General features: G+C 39.6%; 1 protein-coding gene across 4 annotated transcripts in view; it reads right to left on the bottom strand.

Moving 5' to 3' along the window:
- LOC130926735 (activin receptor type-1-like) overlaps positions 1-18,747 on the bottom strand; it is an 87,250-nt gene that overhangs the window by 45,044 nt on the left and 23,459 nt on the right. For all 4 annotated transcript variants that reach the window (XR_009066277.1, XM_057851861.1, XM_057851860.1 and 1 more), the window contains 3 exons: positions 5,949-6,022; positions 5,318-5,566; positions 1,958-2,230 (listed from right to left, as the gene is read on the bottom strand). Coding sequence is in view for 3 of the 4 variants with exons in the window: in XM_057851861.1 (XP_057707844.1) it covers positions 1,958-2,230; positions 5,318-5,566; positions 5,949-6,022 (596 nt within the window). In the remaining variant the exon portion in view is untranslated. The remainder of the gene's footprint in view (positions 1-1,957; positions 2,231-5,317; positions 5,567-5,948; positions 6,023-18,747) is intronic.

Here is an 18,747-nt window from a genome sequence, read left to right on the forward strand (position 1 = left end):
CGTAAAAGCAACACAGCTCATCACCCTGAACACACCATCCCCACTGTCAAACATGGTGGTGGCAGCATCATGGTTTGGGCCTGCTTTTCTTCAGCAGGGACAGGGAAGATGGTTAAAATTGACGGGAAGATGGATGCAGCCAAATACAGGAACATTCTGGAAGAAAACCTGTTGGTATCTACACAAGACCTGAGACTGGGACGGAGATTTATCTTCCAACAGGACAATGATCCAAAACATAAAGCCAAATCTACAATGGAATGGTTCAAAAATAAACGTATCCAGGTGTTAGAATGGCCAAGTCAAAGTCCAGACCTGAATCCAATCGAGAATCTGTGGAAAGAGCTGAAGACTGCTGTTCACAAACACTCTCCATCCAACCTCACTGAGCTCGAGCTGTTTTGCAAGGAAGAATGTGCAAGAATGTCAGTCTCTCGATGTGCAAAACTGATAGAAACATACCCCAAGCGACTTGCAGCTGTAATTGGAGCAAAAGGTGGCGCTACAAAGTATTAACGCAAGGGGGCCGGCCGAATAATATTGCACGCCCCACTTTTCAGTTTTTTATTTGTTAAAAAAGTTTAAATTATCCAATAAATTTTGTTCCACTTTACGATTGTTTCCCACTTGTTGTTGATTCTTGACAAAAAATTAAAATTTTATATCTTTATGTTTGAAGCCTGAAATGTGGCGAAAGGTTGCAAGGTTCAAGGGGGCCGAATACTTTTGCAAGGCACTGTATATGAGTGCTGACATTATCGGCGTGGTCTCGTGCCGCGAGAGCTTTTGATATGCACACAGAGCAAGCCCCCCTCAATCCCCCGCAATCGAATTCGTCCACTTTGGAGGCAGGATTTAGAATTTTTCGTCTTCGCCTTCCGTTTTCGCCGACACCATATGCACTCCAGGCCATTCCGCTACGCAGTCATTGTGTCTTTGCGTCACAGAGTCGCCTTGTAAACTGCCCCTAAGTTGAGAACCCAGAGTGACAACAATAGAAAGTCTGAAGTCTGTCAACGCATGTTACACTGAGGTAAATAGGAGCATGTTTATGTTGTGCAATGTTGAAATGTCATGCAAATAAAAATTATCAAATAAATATTATTCCAACTATGAATCGAGAATTTACATACATAATTCGGCAAAAAATATTCTTAAAACTAATTGGCTTGCGTTTTCTTTATATATATATATATATATATATATATATATATATATATATATATATATATATATATATATATATATATATATACATATATAAATATTTCAAAATACAACATATATTATGAATAATAATTGGTTCCGGCTTTTGGCCTCGCTTTTTTTCATATTCGGTTTATGCCAAGAATTTTCATTTTGGTGCATCATTATTATGGTCAGTCTCAAAATTTACGACCGGGGGTGTAAAGCTAAACAATTTTCTCAAAATATTTTTAATACATTTACAGATTTGTAATATGGTCAATTATATGTTACAGTTGTTTTATTGTTAGTTGAGTAAAACCAGTGAAACTTTTTTTTCCACTCCCAAAAGATTGCAAAAATCTAATCACAATTATTCTCAATTTTTATCATACTTCATCATTTTAGAAATAAATGAATTTTAATGAACCAAATGTTGGGGAAAAACGCTACCAGTCAATGAATGCTACAAATATTTCAATGCCTGGTGCGTGGGCGAATTAAGTTTGAAGGGTTACTAAATAGTTTGTCACTATATGCCCTGCGATTGGCTGGTAACCAAAGTCTCTAAATAGACAGTAGTAAAACTAAATTACCTGCTTTAGGGGTCTGAAAATAAGTATTTAAAAGAAAGTCTGTGGAGAATTTAAATAGTAAAAATCTCTTTTAACAGCTTAACTACGTTTATACTCGACTGTATCCTCCTTCTGCCATAGTGTTTGACACAGCTTTTTGTGGTGTTGTATATCATCTGCGCCGTGTACAAAGGCACCTTTCCCCGGAGCTTGCACAGTGACGTTCATGTTACACAGATGGCCCTGGCAGCACTTGACAACGTGGGCCGGCGAGGGCGGCGTGGCGCAGGTGGCTCGGCCCACGTCGTCGTCCCTCAGGCAGCCCTTCTGCTGGACGGCGGTGCCGTCCGTCACCTTGAGGGAGGAAAAGCAATGTTGGCCGGCGCAGCGCCGGTGGGGCTGGCAGGCGGCGCCCTCGCACGCGCACTCCTGCTCTCGGAGGATTGGTCTGCCGGCAGACGCTTCCACATCTGACGGGCAGAAGAGGAGATAAAAGAAGAGCCATTAGCGCAATATCATTACTCTCCCATTATCGTAACTGGCATTCAATTAGACATGACAAGGGATCAAAGCTTTCTACAAGCTCTTACCAGGGAAACCTTTCTATTTAAAAACTGAACACCCACCTTTGTTGTCTCAATAGACTAAAGCCATTTCATTACAGTGAACCCCTGCTTAGTTGCTATTCACAAGTTCACCTTGTCATGTTTGAAGTATTAATACAGGCAGGTATAAACATTTTACAGGGCTGTAAATTATTTGCTTTTAGCCATACGACTACCTAGGTACCTTTTCATGTTTTTAATGTTTCGATTTACATCTAACATCATTCCACAACACATATAATTTTACTCAATTTCATTCAGAGCACATTTGATGAAATTAGGACAGCTGTAACAAACCTCAGTACATAAATATCAAACAAGATGAACCCTTTATAGGGCACTCATTTAACCCATTGGCGCAAGACCAATAGCAATGAAAGATGAGCATTCACAGCTAGTCCTCCCAGTTTAACTGAAATAGAATAGATTGTATTGTTAGTATTGTTGTTGATGGTATTTGCTTTATCCATTCATAATTTTATTTACTCCCCACAAAATTAAAAAAATAGTAACTTAATAAAATATCTAAATGTAATTATATAAAAAAATAAAGACTATTATTTATTTATTATTTAATAATGAATGCAATTCATGGAGAAATTTTTTAGAAATGCTTTTATGCTGGTCCTTTATCTCCCAAAGTCACGCTTTGTCTGTTTTGGGTCACTCCCTATTAATCTAAGGGCATTTCTGGGTTGTTCTCTCTTTATATCGGGCCATTTTCTGTTGATTTTAGGGCATACCCAGGTCACTTCCTGTTGATATCAGGTCATTTTCTGATCACTTCCTGTTAATATCGGGTTATTTTCTGATCGTTTTGAAGCATTTCTGGTAGACTTCCTTTTGATATAGGCTGGACTGGTATTTTTGGGAGATCTATGGTTCACTTCCAGTTGATTTGGGGGCATTTTATTTCCTGTTAATTTGTTGAATTTAAAAGAAATAAAATATAAAGGGACTAGTAATTTACCTAAATAACACTCTTAAGTTTTTTGTTTGTTTTAACCCTTTAATACTGGAGGTGTCGGCGGCGACACGTTTACACATATTATCTTTGAAGCATTGTCATGCTGCAATTATGTCACCTACGTGGCAATGGTTGGTCCCATTTGAAAGTGCGGAAGTTGAGGTCCATGCTTGTTTTTAGTTGAAGTCAATCGACTGAGTAAAATGGGAGATAATGTCATTTGAGTTTTATAGTATTGTTGCCATCATAAATAAGCATTAAAACGCTGTGTGAACCATGTGTTTATGCCCATATTTCCATCATTTCTCGTCCTTTTTCAAAACCCAAAGCACCACGAAAGACTACATATCCCAGGAGCCATTGTGAGGTCACGAAGGATGGACGTAATGTGAACATTTTTATTAAATTGCTGAGCGAGGCGCCACTAAGGCGAGGGAGGCAAGGTAGCGAGCGAAGGAGGGTTGGATTGAGCGAGTAACTTTGAAAAGTGCAGAATGAGTCGAAAGCAAAATTTAGCGCAAGCTAATGTGTTATTTCATCAACTTGAGGAAGACGATGGACCAGATTTGTCGTTGTTTTCTTTGGATGAGTCAGCGGGTTGGGAAGACAGGCTAACAGCGCACACGGCGGAAGAATGGGCTGTGTGATGTAGTGTATGACGCAGCCCTTCGCTTTGTTTGAGGGAACTGAGTGGCATGCCTGAAAAAAATTAACTGAGCTAGTTTACTGTCAATATGTTTGAAGATACTTTTTTCCAATGTTATACATTTTTTTCACTATCAATCTTTCCAATTTGTATATGGATGTGTGTGTTCGAGAAGCTTGATTGCATGTATATACTTTTGATAAGGTAATGGGTGCAATACCTAACCTCACAAAGAGATATCCTCCAAACGCTTTTTGTGTGAGAACTTAGATTATATATATATATACACATACATATCCACAATTTTGCACTGTTGGTCTATTGTATATAAGCTGTTTTGACCATACATACCTGTTGTTTGGGTTGAATTGTCAAATATAAAACTATTCAGTCTTCTGTTGAATGTTTATCCAAACGCTAGGCTTCAAAACGGTTCGTCGGGCATGTTTGGTTGTCAATAGGACATCAGTATTACAAATTTTGACAAAAGATTTGGGTACAGTGATCCCTCGCTACTTCCCGCTTCAAACTTCGCGCCCTCAGTCAATCGCGGATTTTGTTTCAATATAAAAAATAAATAAATAAATAAATACAGATGTGCTGTTCCCAGCCGATCGTGCTGTCTCACGCTCGCTCCCTCCTTCCCTCTCTCTCCCTGCTTTTTGTTTGTCAGAGAGTGAACTGGAGTCGCTTATCAAAGTAAACGATGATTGACAGACGGTTAAGCTTTGATCTTGCCAGAGACTCGACCTTCAAAGCGCCACATGCGTCAATCATCGTTTAACTTGTTAAACAGTTGCTGTGGCAACTCACTGTGTGTAAGTGAGCAGGTGGAGCGGATTTGAGTGTTTTTTTCTTTTAATTATACTATGGGGAAAAAGGTAATAAAAACATGTCTTATATGTATCTCTTTCCAATGATAGATCTGAATAAATACATTGAACAAAAAAATATTTTTTAGGGGTGTTACTTCGCGGTTTTTCACTTATCGCTGCGGGTTCCGGTCCCCATTAACCGCGAAAAACGAGGGATCACTGTATTTTTTTTGTCTTTTTTGGGTCCAAAATGTTGAGTTTAATTGGTCAGAGAACAAAACAACAGTTTGGACAAGAAGGTTTTGATGCCCTGAAAAAAGGGACCCAACCCAACGCATTAAGAACCTTTTTTTTTTCTTGGAAATATAAAGGCAAATTCAAAGGCATGCAAATTCGGACAAAACAGGCTCAGGTGTTAAAGGGTTAATAACCAAAAATAGTCGCTTTCCCTAAAAAGTGTTATGGTCTGAAACAAATACCGTTTGTCGCGCATTCAAAAAATAACATGAAAGTCAATAACCAACCTTTAATACGCTGCTGTAGAGTCACGTTCATGTTGCACAGATCTCCGTAGCAGCACTCCATTACCAACTCATGAGTCGGCGGGATCCCGCACTTTTCTTCTTGATTACCCACAATGCATCCCTTCTGAAACTCCCATGTACCATTCAGTAAGGAGGCAGAGGTAAAGCACTGCAGGCCCGAACAACTGTCAGCGTCGCTGCATGACGACCCTTCACAGAAGCATTCAGAGCCCCTTGTGTCGCTCTCAGCTATATGGGTGACAGACATTTTGACCACCTTTTATTAGCGTCGAAGGAACAACACTATTTTCACAGCATTTCGAAATGTGCGCACTACTGCAGTTGTCAAAAATAACTGCAAGGCAGCGGATTAGACAGACTGAGGAGGGTGCGGAGAAGGGGAGACGTGCTTGAATGATCAGTCTGTGCATGCAAGCTGCTCGAGGGGCACTCAGACAGACACGGAGTCTGAGACTCTGTGTTTTGACTGAAAACCGAGCATCTATAGTTAGCCAGAGAGCTATATTCAAGTAGATAAAGTCTGTTAATCCTTGCGCAAGTCCCCCCCTTCTTCCCCTGTAGCTACAATCTCATGTGAAAAGCTGTAAAAGAGAAGAGGGGTCATCCTTACCTTCCAAGCTAGTGCAGGGAGGGGCCAAAGCGATCAAAATCAAAAGAAACATTCGGCCTTTCGTCATTGCAGACCTGTATGTGGAGGAAGACAAACACAACCTTAAAATGAGTCCAAAATGTATTAAACTGGTGCATAGTGATGTATTTTAGTGGGGCCACAATAGAGAGAAACGTCAAACAATGACAGGATGTGTCAATTCAACATAGCCATTTATCAGCGGGACACATTTTGTTTTCAGCAAGGGAGTCAAAACCAAGTTTAAAACATGTAAAGTGGGACTCGTTCCTTGCTGTTGTCCTGGCAACAAGGCATGAGTGGCAAGCAATGGGGAGACTGGTGCTCTCTTATTGGCTGCCCGGGTCCGTGCATGTGTGTGTTGAAGGGACGGGCTGCTAGGCACTGGGGGCGCAGACAGACGTGAGGAGGAGGAGGAGAGCACTGTGGGGAGAATTAGCGTGGGTGCCCAAATAGTGTCCTCTTTGGGAGGCTGCAGACGGTCTAATCCTTCAATATTTAATGCGGCGGTAGTAACGTTCGCAGACGACGGGCAGGCAGACACTTGTTTGTTTCCCCTCCCACTCCCCGTCACTACCCTTTCTTTAAAAATATTTTTTTAAAGACACCATAGCCTGAAATGGAGAAGGAATGCACAAAGTCGTCTACCCCCTCCCCACCTACTCAAACCTTTGTGCCATTATTGCAGACATAAATGATTCAGCATGTAATGTTAACATTAGCTTACCGACAGCGTTTGTGTGGGCCACGCGCGCCGGCCACATGCTGCTCCTTTAATCATTGGACAAAACAGGGATAATCGGTCTGGCCAAGGGAGAAGGAGGGGGCGTCGACAATGGGAGGTGGAAAGCGAGGTATAGCCATGGGGCAGTCGGGGGACAGTGGGTCAGAGGAGGGGCAGCGAACTGGGCCAGTGAGGGCGGCAACTGTGCAGGGAGGGAAGTGGGACAAAGAGGTGTCTGGTGTCGGAGCCTGTGGCGGAGAGTGAGAAGAGGGACACCTTCTTGGCAGCAGACACACAGTGGGTGTGATGATTCTATACATCATCACGTCAAGCAAAGCTGGACTATTTCCAGGTTTTGATAAAATGGTGAAACAGCAAACTCATTTTTATCTGTTACATCACCAAGTCTGAACATTAATTCTTATCCTGCTGTTTTAAACCTCAGGTAAAAGCTGCATTTTATTTTCGCCTCCTGTGGTAGCATGCGGGCTGTAACACAGGCGGGCCGCCGCCGGAGTGTGAGGGTACACCATAACACAGAGATGGGGGTGTGAAGTTTCACACACGACACTGTCTGGCAAGTATTTTACACGTCACACTGAGCAATGGCATGGGCCTGATTTACATAGGTCCATTATTTTTAATAGGCATAAATCAGAAAAAAAAGATCCCAAAGGGCTTCATAAACAATTGGCATTCCATTAAATAGAGCTACGTGTTTTTAGGCAACAATTATTTTTTTTTGCTCCCAAGTCCCAAGTGTTTTTGCTCCCATTTGGTAGATGTGTTAGCAACTTGAACTGAAAGAAAAAAACATACAGAACTAGGAATATACTTAGTAGTACTATTAATCCTAAAGCTGTGTTCAGACCAGACGCGTTTTGTTGCACGACATCGCGTCGATCGCCCTACGCCAAATGCTGCTTTGTGTTCACATTGACCTTATTGTCGGCAGAAGCTGATGTCCGCGTACTCCGAACAACTTCCGGTTCACGAGACCTCAAATAAGTACCGTCGTGGCCCGAATATAAGACGGCCCTGATTATAAGACGACGCCCTCTTTTTCAAGATTCAAGTTTGAAAAAAGACTTTTTGAGCACCAAATTATTTTTTATACAGAAAATAATTACAGTACATCTGAAACAAATGATAACAATATATTTGAGAGGAAAAGCATGTTATTTTGCCTCATTCAAATCTTAATATCTGAACATTTAAATATGTAAACTAAAGTGCAATCACATTCATAAATGAATGGCTTCTGGTTTTTGAAATGAAAATAAACCAATATATTGTGATAAAACAACAAAATTGCAATAACTGCATTAACCATCAAAGTGAAGTCTAACTGTAACTGTAGTCTTGAAACAAATCTGAATAAGGAAAAACATTGCAATAAAATAATGCAAACTGGTTAAACTTGAGAGTAGCTGAGATCTGTCATGATAGAACATCGCTTCAATGATATCTGGCGCCATCTAGCGTCGTGAATCGGTATAATGTCTAGACCGCGAATATAAGACGACCCCCACTTCTTTAATCTTATTTCAATGCGAAAAACCCCGTCTTATATTCGGGCCAATACGGTAATATGCAGTGTTGTTTTCGTCAACGATGACGACAGCGAAAACATTTCGTCAACGAGCAATTTTTTAATGACGATGACGTCACGATGACGTGCGGAAAACGTGTCTTGGGAGACTAAAATATAACGAGATTGTCGTCTGACAACACGAGAATGAGATGAAAGTTCGCCACAGTTTTCGTCATAAATTTACAACGTGTGATATTTTCATATTGTATGTGTAGTTAGAACGCATTTAGCAGTGTTTAGTCGTGTCACTCATGTGAGTGCTGCACCTCCTCTTGACCCCCCCGTCTCACCAGTGAGTAAGTCTGTGCCCCTTCCAGGCTCATTTTGTGAAACATATGTGTCAGGTGCTGCTTGGTAAGTTTTGCCTTTCTATCTTAGCTAGATATGCCATTTTGCTTTAGCCTTTAAAGGTCTGTCCTGAGTGGTCATCACACACTTAACTAACTTGTAGCGTTACATAGGGTTAGCATAGCATTCGCGTTAGCATTAACATTTAGCGCGGTGACTCAGTGTCTTCTTAAAATCTTGAAAAACATTTTACATGCAGTTCGTGGCGTCCAGGTGAGGTTAATTGCAAATAATGTGCTGTTTTCCTGCTGAGTGAGTATTATCATCATGAAAATGGGGATGCTCTTGTAGACCTTTTATTTATTCACTTATTTATTCACGAACTAAAAATTTTGAAGTTATAGACGAAAACATTTTGAAAATTGTCGACTAAAACTAGACGAAATTTGTCAGTTTTCGTTGACTAAAACTAGACGAAGACAGACTAATAAGTATTTTCGTCCAAAAGACTAAGACCAAAAACAAAATGGCTGCAAAAAACAACATTGGTAATACCACTGCTTTAATCTCATAATTTGACAATTTTTTTCTCCAAATATTACGCCAGAAGTAGTTTTGCGTTAATAAAAACCTAACGTTAAAGTAAGCAACAAAATGACTCTAATCTCGTAATATTACAATTTTAATCCTTTGATTTTACAATATATGACTTAATTCTTATTATATTATGAGTTCCATCTAGTAATATTACAAATTTAATCTATTAGTATTACGACTTTTCTCTCATAATATTACAATTTACAACTTGCTTTCTCGTAGTATTGCGACTTTTATCTCCTAATCTTTTGACGATTCTTGTGATCCTATTTTTTCTTGATTTTTTTTTGGACTGTTGAGGAAGGTTCTTGACCAGCTCTGGCAACTGAAGCCACGTGAATGAGAAAACATTTGATTGGCTATTTCCTCATCATCGCTGAAATCTGTTGCAGAAAGGTCAACTTGGCCATCTTCTCTGCAGCTTTGGAAATTTGAATGTGCGACATCGCGGGGCGTGGGCTATCAGGTCAAACTGGCGACATCGTGTCGTGCCTGATGCGTGTCGCCCGTCGTGAAGCCGTCTGTCGCGCTTCAACGCGCGATTACATTGACTCTGTATAGGAACCCATCGCGCGACACGAAAAAAATGTTGCAGAAAAAAATTTTGCTGCAAAAAAAGATTGCAGACTTTCCAAGTTCATTTAGTTCAGCATGGATGCAGAGAACAGATGGATAGTTTTTCTAAGGACCAGACTAATTGTCATAAGAGCTTAAAAAATTGAATTAAAGAAAGAAAACGAAAACGTAGAACATTAAATAAAAAATATCACACACAGGGATCTATCCATTAAAAAGATATAAACACTAATTATTTGATTGCACAATGTTGTGTCACTGTGTAAAAGCACATACAACATCCAGCTTCTTGTTAAGTCCTCTTTAAAAGGTAACTAAACTCATGCTCTAATGTTAGGGCAAATTTTCTGTGGGCCGAATGACTCATATCACTCCCGAAGAGCACAAACCTATATGACTCACTCCCAACTGATAGATCTAAAACTCACCTAACTCGGTTAACTGAACAGAGCGCTGCAGGCATCTCTTAATGGCCTCGATTAGTACAAGTCAATGATTTGCTGTGCTTTTTATTTACATTCACAGATGAAAATAAATGTAATGGAGCATTGAAAATGAGCTCAATCTTTCCATCAATGATTTTTTTTGTTGAAGACTTGTTGTTCAACACGTTTACTAGAGATTAGTATACACTGGGGTTGCTTAAATTAATCCATTTTGAATTTGAATCAAACATAGTGGGGGCAGATCTATCTGGTTATTTATTTCATCGAGTTTGATATGTTAAACAGTCTCAGGAGACAACCTCCTGGTGATGAGTTGTCTTGTGAACACACGTTTATCCTGGTGTATTGAGTTCCCCAGTAGGGCTGCGTTCACAGAAGTTGACATGGAGCCATGGGTGTGCTCTCACATCACTGTCACACTTGGCATCTATATCGTTTTCTTTTATCGTCATGTGACAGCGCACAGTAAGTGGAGTACCTGCAGGAGTACAAAGCGCTGACTTAATGTCTCAATCGCTTTTATTTAAAGCGTGTGAAGTATATGACTTCACGACTCAGTTTTTCATCGGAAGACGCTCAGAATTTTATTGGTGTATTTAATTAACCTATTCAACCATGAATATAGTGACAATAGATCCTAATAAATCACCTATTCAAATGCAATAAATTGTTATTCTGAAGTAAAACAAACTATATTAAAATTAGGGGTGTGACAGAATATCTATATATAATTGACGCCCAATCCATTTAGACTGGGAACGTTTGTTAATTCGAAATAGGGCTGCAGATATCGATTATTTTAGTAGCCAGTTAACTGATGACCCCTAACCCTAACCCTATTAAGTTGGAATAATCACGTCATCGGATAAGGAACATAAAAAAAATTAAAATACCTGAGCTGAGCCTCACACAGTATATACTGTATACATATAAAAAAGAAGGCTCTATGGACAAGAAAAGAACAATTGGCTAACTTACATAGCAAAAGTCCGCTAGCTTAAATTCTATAAAATGCTAAAGCTTTTTTACAATGCTCTTAACAAATGGCTCAGACACATATTCCCACAAAAAAATGGCTAAATATACCTTTAAACTAAATTACGAATGCCTTAAAAAAAATCATTAGCTCAAACAAACACTTAGCTTGCATTGGTCTTAACAGTGAGCAGATGGATTCAGCCATGTGAAAGGAGGTAGACTAGAAGGCCGTGTATCCACCAAAATCAATGAAAATAAATGCAAACACTTTAAAAACAAACCATCACAACGCCACTTTAATTAAACGAATACTCGAAGCAGCAAAATTAAATTTGAATCTTTTTTTCTAATCGAATACTTGAGGTAATCGATTGACGGCCATAGTGGCAGCGAATGTCATTCGCTGCCATCCCTCCCACTTCAAACGGATTGGATGTCTACTCTTGATAAAATCATTACAATTCAGAGCAGAAGCTTGTTTTTCTGTTTATTAGTTGTTTGTAGAATATCCTAGAATGATTTCCTGACTAGGGATGGGAATCGAAATCCGATTCCAATTCGGAACCGGTTCCGACTGTTTCGAGGCCTCGACATCGCAATGAAAAAGCCTTAACGATCCCTTTAACGATTCCTAAAGACGCGTATTGCGTCGTGACGTGTCTTGTTGTCCAGACGCATCAAACTAGCATGGCGCCAAGAACCACTCGCTCCAAAGTTTGACTACACTTCACCAGGAAAGAGTGAAATGAAAGGTTACGACGGGTAAGCACGAGCATTGCAGCCATAAACATAACAATGACAGCACGTAGGTTCAAACGCTCAAAAGTGTGTCTTCACTTCACGAGGAAAAATTACAACAAAGCGACTTGCAGTCATTGCAAGGTGGAGATTACTGCATCGGGAGGGAATACAACTGCGCTGTCCTCACAGAGAGGCTAAGGCTCAGTTCTAGCTATACAGCTAGCTAAACTCCCAAATGACGATGAAGAAGACGTTGGTATAATTTGCTGACTTTATTCAACCATCACTTGAAGAGTAAGACTAAGAATAGAAATGAAACAAATCAATTTCGTCCCCAATAACAAACAGGTTTGCATCAACGTAAATCAGCGATGAGTAGCTGCTAATAACAGTATGGTTAGCATTCGTTCGCTAGCATTAGCACATCGTTCAAACCACTACACAACTGGATTTAAGTGTCCGATCGCGAGTGGAAACACAACAACAACAACACAAAAGATGATACATACAGGCGTTGCCTCTGTAGATATTAACATTAACAAAGAACGTAGGCTCGTAGAAGTGTTTCCCTCACTCACTTCGCTCGCTCACTCGCTTGGATGCGGCATTTCTTCGGGTGCTGAAACTGCGGCCCGCGGCCCAAATACGGCCCGCCTCCACATTTGGTCCGGCCATTTTGAATTTTTTTTTTTTTTTTCTTAATCGTGTTATTTATTTCCTGGCCTTTTTCCTTGAAGAATTCAGAGAGGGTTATTTGGTTATTATGTATTTAATTAATAGTGTTTTTATTATTAATTATTATTATTATATTATTATTTTTATTTTATTTACTTTCATTCCGTGAAGAATCCAGAAAGGGTTATTTGATTGTGGCTTTCTGAAAAACAATAATTTTTTACATTTATGCACTTCTGCAATCATTACACTTTTTCTGTTACAAACTGACCCCTCATCAGAGAAGGGAAAAGTTATGTGGTCCTCACAGTAAAAAGTTTGGGGACCCCTGCTTTAACACATATTGCCAAAGGCAGAACAACAACCTATACCAGCCAATATATACCAATATTTTTTATTTCTATTAGATAAATGTTTCAGTAAAATGTTACACATTCTTGTGTATTTGCAACTTATTGCCATAGTTAACATTGAGGCTTTGGGCCTCTTTTGATTTCGTTGTGAGTTTGTAAGGTTGTGAGTTCTGATTAAACAAACTCGATGCCAATCAAAACGTTTGTTCTTCTTTTTCCCCAAATTAGAATCGATAAGAGAATCGATAAAGAATCGAATCGTTAAGCAATATCGATAATGGAATCGGAATCGTAAAAATCCTATCAATTCCCATCCCTATTCCTGACCAATGTATCGATAATTGTCGTATCGCCATATCGTCAGATCGTTTAAAAAAAAAAAAAAAAATCATCGTTATTGTGAGTTTTGTATCGCAAATCGTATCGTATCGTGAGGTAACAAGAGGTTCCCACTCCTAATTAAAATGTATAAATATTAAAAAAAAAAAAAAAAAAAAAAAAAAATGCATAAGGAGTCATTTTAAAGCTAGTTAGGTGCAGAATATGAAATAGGTGAGAAACTCAATGTCATTTTTGTTGTCTGCCAATTAGAGCCCATTAAAAGTGTTAATTTGATCCAAAATGTCATCTTGTCCTGCCAAGAGCGCACAAATTTGAAGCCAAGTTATTATCATTTATTACATCATATTATCATTGCCAATCAGATTTTTCATAATGGGTGTCATTTTAAATTTATTCTTAGTGTAGAATCTGAAGTTTACGCGGTTGCCTCCAGAAATCTGAACATGGCGTGCTTTTATTTTGAAATGTTTACCAGAAGTATGTTTGCTAAGCCACTAGCCGTAAGCTTTACACTCAGTAAAAAGAAAAAAAAAAAAGTGCACTTCTCTTTCGTCATGCAAGTGGTATAAGTAATAGATTTTTTTTTTCTTTTAATCCAGCCAGTTTTCATGTTTGAAGTGTCACCTTTTAACCGCAATTTTTGCATTGTGGAGAAGACTGCTAATATTTTATAGCAGGCTAAAGCAGTTAGTACATTGTCTTTTTTCCATTAGCCTGAATGTAGCAATGCTAATGGTTTATAATGTCTAATGTAAAAGTTTTTCCTTATTTTGTATGTCTGAATTTTAATTCTACGGCGTGTTGATGGCCAATAAACATCTGTGAAAGCTACTGGAGTCTCATGTAAACAACTTGCACGTGTGCCGAGTGCACGCAGCACACGCACGCACAAAGGTATGCACGCACGCGGTGATAAATCGCAGCTGGGAAAATTACCGCGCGTATTTTTTTTTACCGCGAGATAATTTGACTTATTGCATTTAGCGACAGGCTTACTAACAAAATCAGCTTCAACAATCGGCAATCGGACAATTTTTTTTTTTTTTTTTTTTAACTGATTTGCTCCCAAAAACTATTAACAAAACGATTCTATTTTTAAATGCTTCATTGTCCCTAAAACGTATTTATACTTCTTTTGCGTTTTTTTTTTTTTTTTTTTAACAAGAAGCATTTATAGCTTCCGCTCTATCTGAGAAAGAAAAAACAAAGCTCCAAACCCATTTTAAAGCAATAAAACTGGCCACTGGAGGGCAGTAGCGCATTTGTAAGACCCGCAACCCGATTCAACAGCAATAAAAGGCCAGGCATCACAGTCGGAGCGGTGGTGGCATGATGCCAGGCGGTGGACGACCGAACAACACAACTGAGACGACGACTGGAATACTAGGCGCTGGACGACCGAGCAAAACAATTTGCACCACCATGCAGCGGGCTCGCCAGGCAGACCCCGCAGAGACTCAAAAATAATCCATCGTTGAGAGACAAAGATGAGGGAAAAGTTTACACGGATGACGCGGCGACAACGGCATCATCTCGGCGACAGCAGCGTCATCTCTCAGTATAAAAAATTGTTACTTTGCTATCAAAAGCTCTATTTGTCTCGTTCTTTATGATTTTTTTTAAAAGGAAAACATAATTAAAATGTTTGGGATGTAACACATGCAAAAAATAGCTGTGTCAAAGTTATGTTTGAAATGTATGCGTTTACAAAAAGCTAATTTTCTGTTTTTTCATCAGAAATTGGATAATTGCTCAAACTAAGCTATTTTCTAATGCTGACTTCTAAAGAATGGAAAAAGATATGAACTTATTTTTTTCTGCTGTAAAAAAGAGTCTAATCTTTCTTTTGGTGGGTTCCATGTTTATATAGCAATAGAACAGAATTTTCTGTGAGTCTTGCAAAATCAGTCAAAATTCAGGCAAACAGCCGGGAGCGAAGGGCCTTGCTCTGGTGAAAATGGCTGGGAGTGAATGAGTTAATTAGTATAAACCATTTTTAAAAATTTCATAACGGGCGACCTCTGATAGAGAGCCTATTTGTCATTGATAAGTGAAAGCAAAATGGGCTGAAAAAGCATGATATACACATAATTATGAAATACAAAATATACTACTGTGTGACAGGAGCAGCCGACAGAAGTGTTGGCAAGCGGCGCCAAATGTAGACATGACCAAAATCGTATTTAAACATCTTTTATGACCTAAACCTTCAGTGTATAGGAGGTATTTTGCATATTGCAAGGGGATTGTTGCGGCAGATTTTGAAGCAGGATTACTGTTTATTTTAAGCTTGAAGAAGAGGTGATGTAGATTAAATCACACGAGTTTCATGAAGCCACACATTAAAACACAGGTGGAGAAAATGGCAAGTCCCGCAGAGTGCAAGAGTGTAAGTAGAAGTTGAAGTGTCTTTCACTCAAGTAGAAAATATACAGATTTATAAGTACAGGTACTGAATACATCTTGAATATAAGGCAGATATCACTGACCTCAATGTCGCCAAGTGAACAAGTAGCAACATTGCAGGCAGCATGACTGATGTCCCTTCTGATCATTATGTAACTCACTATTGCTAAATACCGCAGAAGATTGTTTAGCTTTTGAAATTTGTTCTGAAATGTTATTTGTTTTATACAATGAAACTAGTGTTCAGATGTGAGAGGTGTCTCCAAAGCAGTGTTGTTTTCGTGAACAACGACGATAACCAAAATATTTTTAGAACATTTTTTTTCATGGCAATGACGAGCTCAAACCATGTCTTGGATAAGGGAACTATAACAAGATGTTTCAGTTATTGTCTGGCGAGACGAAAATGCGACATTCTGTCAAATGTTGTCAATGTGTGACAGTTGCTTATTGTATGTAGAGTTAGTCAGCCTGCATCCTCGCAGTGTTTGGTCGTGTCACTTATAATAACCTTGTTTCAAAAAATTTAAGAAAATTAACTAAAATTTGTAAAACCTATGTTTAACTGTGGATTTCTAAGGAGTACATAAAGGCAGAATCAACCTCTTTTAAAGATGCTGTAATAAGCTAAAATAAAGAGAGAGCACTGCAAATGAGACCTTCAGGCAGCTGCAATGATTTAATAAACTAAATTCTGTCACATTGAGAAGAAATGTCACTTACAAAAAAATGTTTTTCATCTCTGAGGTTGGAATTTTGAAAACCTAATAGATGCGTTCTTATGTATTCAGGTTTGTATGATGAAGTAAATTACAAAGCGCGCAAATGCTGACGAGAAATGGTGTTGCAGTGTGGTTTTGAGGAGGGAGTGAAGTAGTGAGGGAAAAGAGGGGGCGAAGGTAGGGGGGCGGATTGGACGCCCTGCAGGAGCTGCTGAGTCATCATGCTGGGAAAAAAAGAGGGGAGACGGGAGTCGCAATCTGCGTCTGAGCTGGCAGCCTGGCACAGTTACCATGGCACAAATAGCCTGGCCAGCGAGTAAACTGCAGCAAACTGCGGTGAGGCGATTCAAGAGGCGGCTAGACACTGGACCAATGCGTAGACCCTCTACGTTCGGCTCAAGGGTTTTCACTACAGGGTCGACTCATGGTGTCATCCAGACACAAGGGTTAAATCAAGAGTGAATGCCCGATAAGGCAAATTCAACCCCACTGCGCAACTACGTTAAAAAAGATAACAAATTACGAGTTCTCCAAAGACATCGAGCCAACCTATTTAAGACGGTCCTTCCGGGCAGTGCCATCTAGGTCACCTCTCGTCTCTAGTGGAAGCAGATACTGTTGTGTCGCTTGCTTTTTTGGCTCACGGCCGCGATACAACATAATGAGAAGTCAGCAGTCCTGTGAGGTCACTGCTTCTCAACACTGCAAGAACAGTTGCTCGGTCACAATGCGGCAAACAGACCGAAAGATCTTGACTGGGATGCTGTGGCGACTTGTGAGTTGCGTGAGTAAATAATCTTACAGAGGGAACTCCTATTTGAGGCAGAGTAGATCAGACTTTACTCAATTTAATATTCAGATGACTGGATCCACTTTGAATATTCAATATTTAAGTTTCAGCTCTTTTCTCCGACTGGCGCTCGGTGGTGTGAGTTTGTCCATGGCGTTGGCAATAAGTGCGGATGTGGACTAAAATCGATAAAACCATTTGAGTCAGGGGAAAAAAAGTGACAAAGGCATGAATTGGTCGTGCGACCAAAGCATTGTACAACAGCAAATATATATGTATTTAAAAAATAATGCTTTTAGAGCTGAAACGATTACTCGAATAATTTGAGTAACTCGGTTTAAAAAACGGATCGAGGAATTTTCTCCGCCTCAAGGTATCGTTTAATTTCGCCACTTCTAATAATGAGGTCTTGCCCAGACTACTCTTAATGCGGCACGACGTGCTGGCGTCACGTACATACATTAAGAAGACACAGGCAGTGGATATATTTGATTGCAACCATTCATGAATATAGACGTAACGACAAAGAAGTCGATGAAAGCGAAGAGAAAGGCACCAAAAACGTCCCAAAAACGTATTTATACGTCTTTTGTGTTTTTTTTTTTTTTTTTAAGTGAGAAGCATATATAGCTTCTGCTCTATCTGCGAAACAAATAACAAAGCTCCAAACCCATTTTAAAGCAATAAAACTGGCCACTGGAGGGCAGTAGCGCATTTTGTAAGACCAGGCAACCCGATTCAACAGCAATGAACGGCCGGGCAGCATGGTTTGAGCGCTGGCGGCATGATGCCAGGCGGCGCTCTGACCGAACAAAACAACCGAGAGGACGCCTGGGAGGCCAGGCGCTGGACGACCGAGCAAAACGAATGGGACCCCCAGTGCAGCGACTTGCCGAGCAGACCCCGCAGAAACGCAAAAATAATCCATCTTTGTGAGACAGACAACGATGAGGGAAAAGTTTACACGGCTGACGTGGCTACAACGGCGTCATCTCGGCGACAAACCGTCATCTCTCAATAGTCATGTGTGAATAAAATGTTACTTTGCCATCAAAAGCTCTACTTGTCTGGTTGTTCATGGTATTTTGTAAAAGGAAAACATTATTCAGATGGTTGGGATGTAACTAATGCAAAAAATAGCTTTGTTAAAGTCAAAGTTATGTTTGAAATGTATGCGTTTACAAAAAGCTCATTTTCTCCGTTTTTTCATCAGAAATTGGAAAATTGCTCAAACTAAGCTATTTCCTAATGCTGATCTCTAAAGAATGGAAAGAGATATGAACTTACTTTTTTTCTCCTGAAAGAAGAGAGTAATCTTTCTTATGGTGGGTTCCATGTTTATATAGCAATAGAACAGAATTTTCTGTGAGCCTTGCAAAATCAGTCAAAATCCAGAAAAACGGCCGGGAGCGAAGGGCCTTGCTCTGGTGAAAATGGCTGGGAGTGAATGAGTTAATAATCTTTTGCAGAACGAATTCACTTGCAAACACGATTGCCATCAAATAAAAACACTACACATATAGCACACTTGAAACAGTTTTAAATGTTG

Source organism: Corythoichthys intestinalis, chromosome 12 (assembly GCF_030265065.1).
Source record: "Corythoichthys intestinalis isolate RoL2023-P3 chromosome 12, ASM3026506v1, whole genome shotgun sequence".
In the NCBI taxonomy this organism is placed as follows: domain Eukaryota; kingdom Metazoa; phylum Chordata; class Actinopteri; order Syngnathiformes; family Syngnathidae; genus Corythoichthys; species Corythoichthys intestinalis.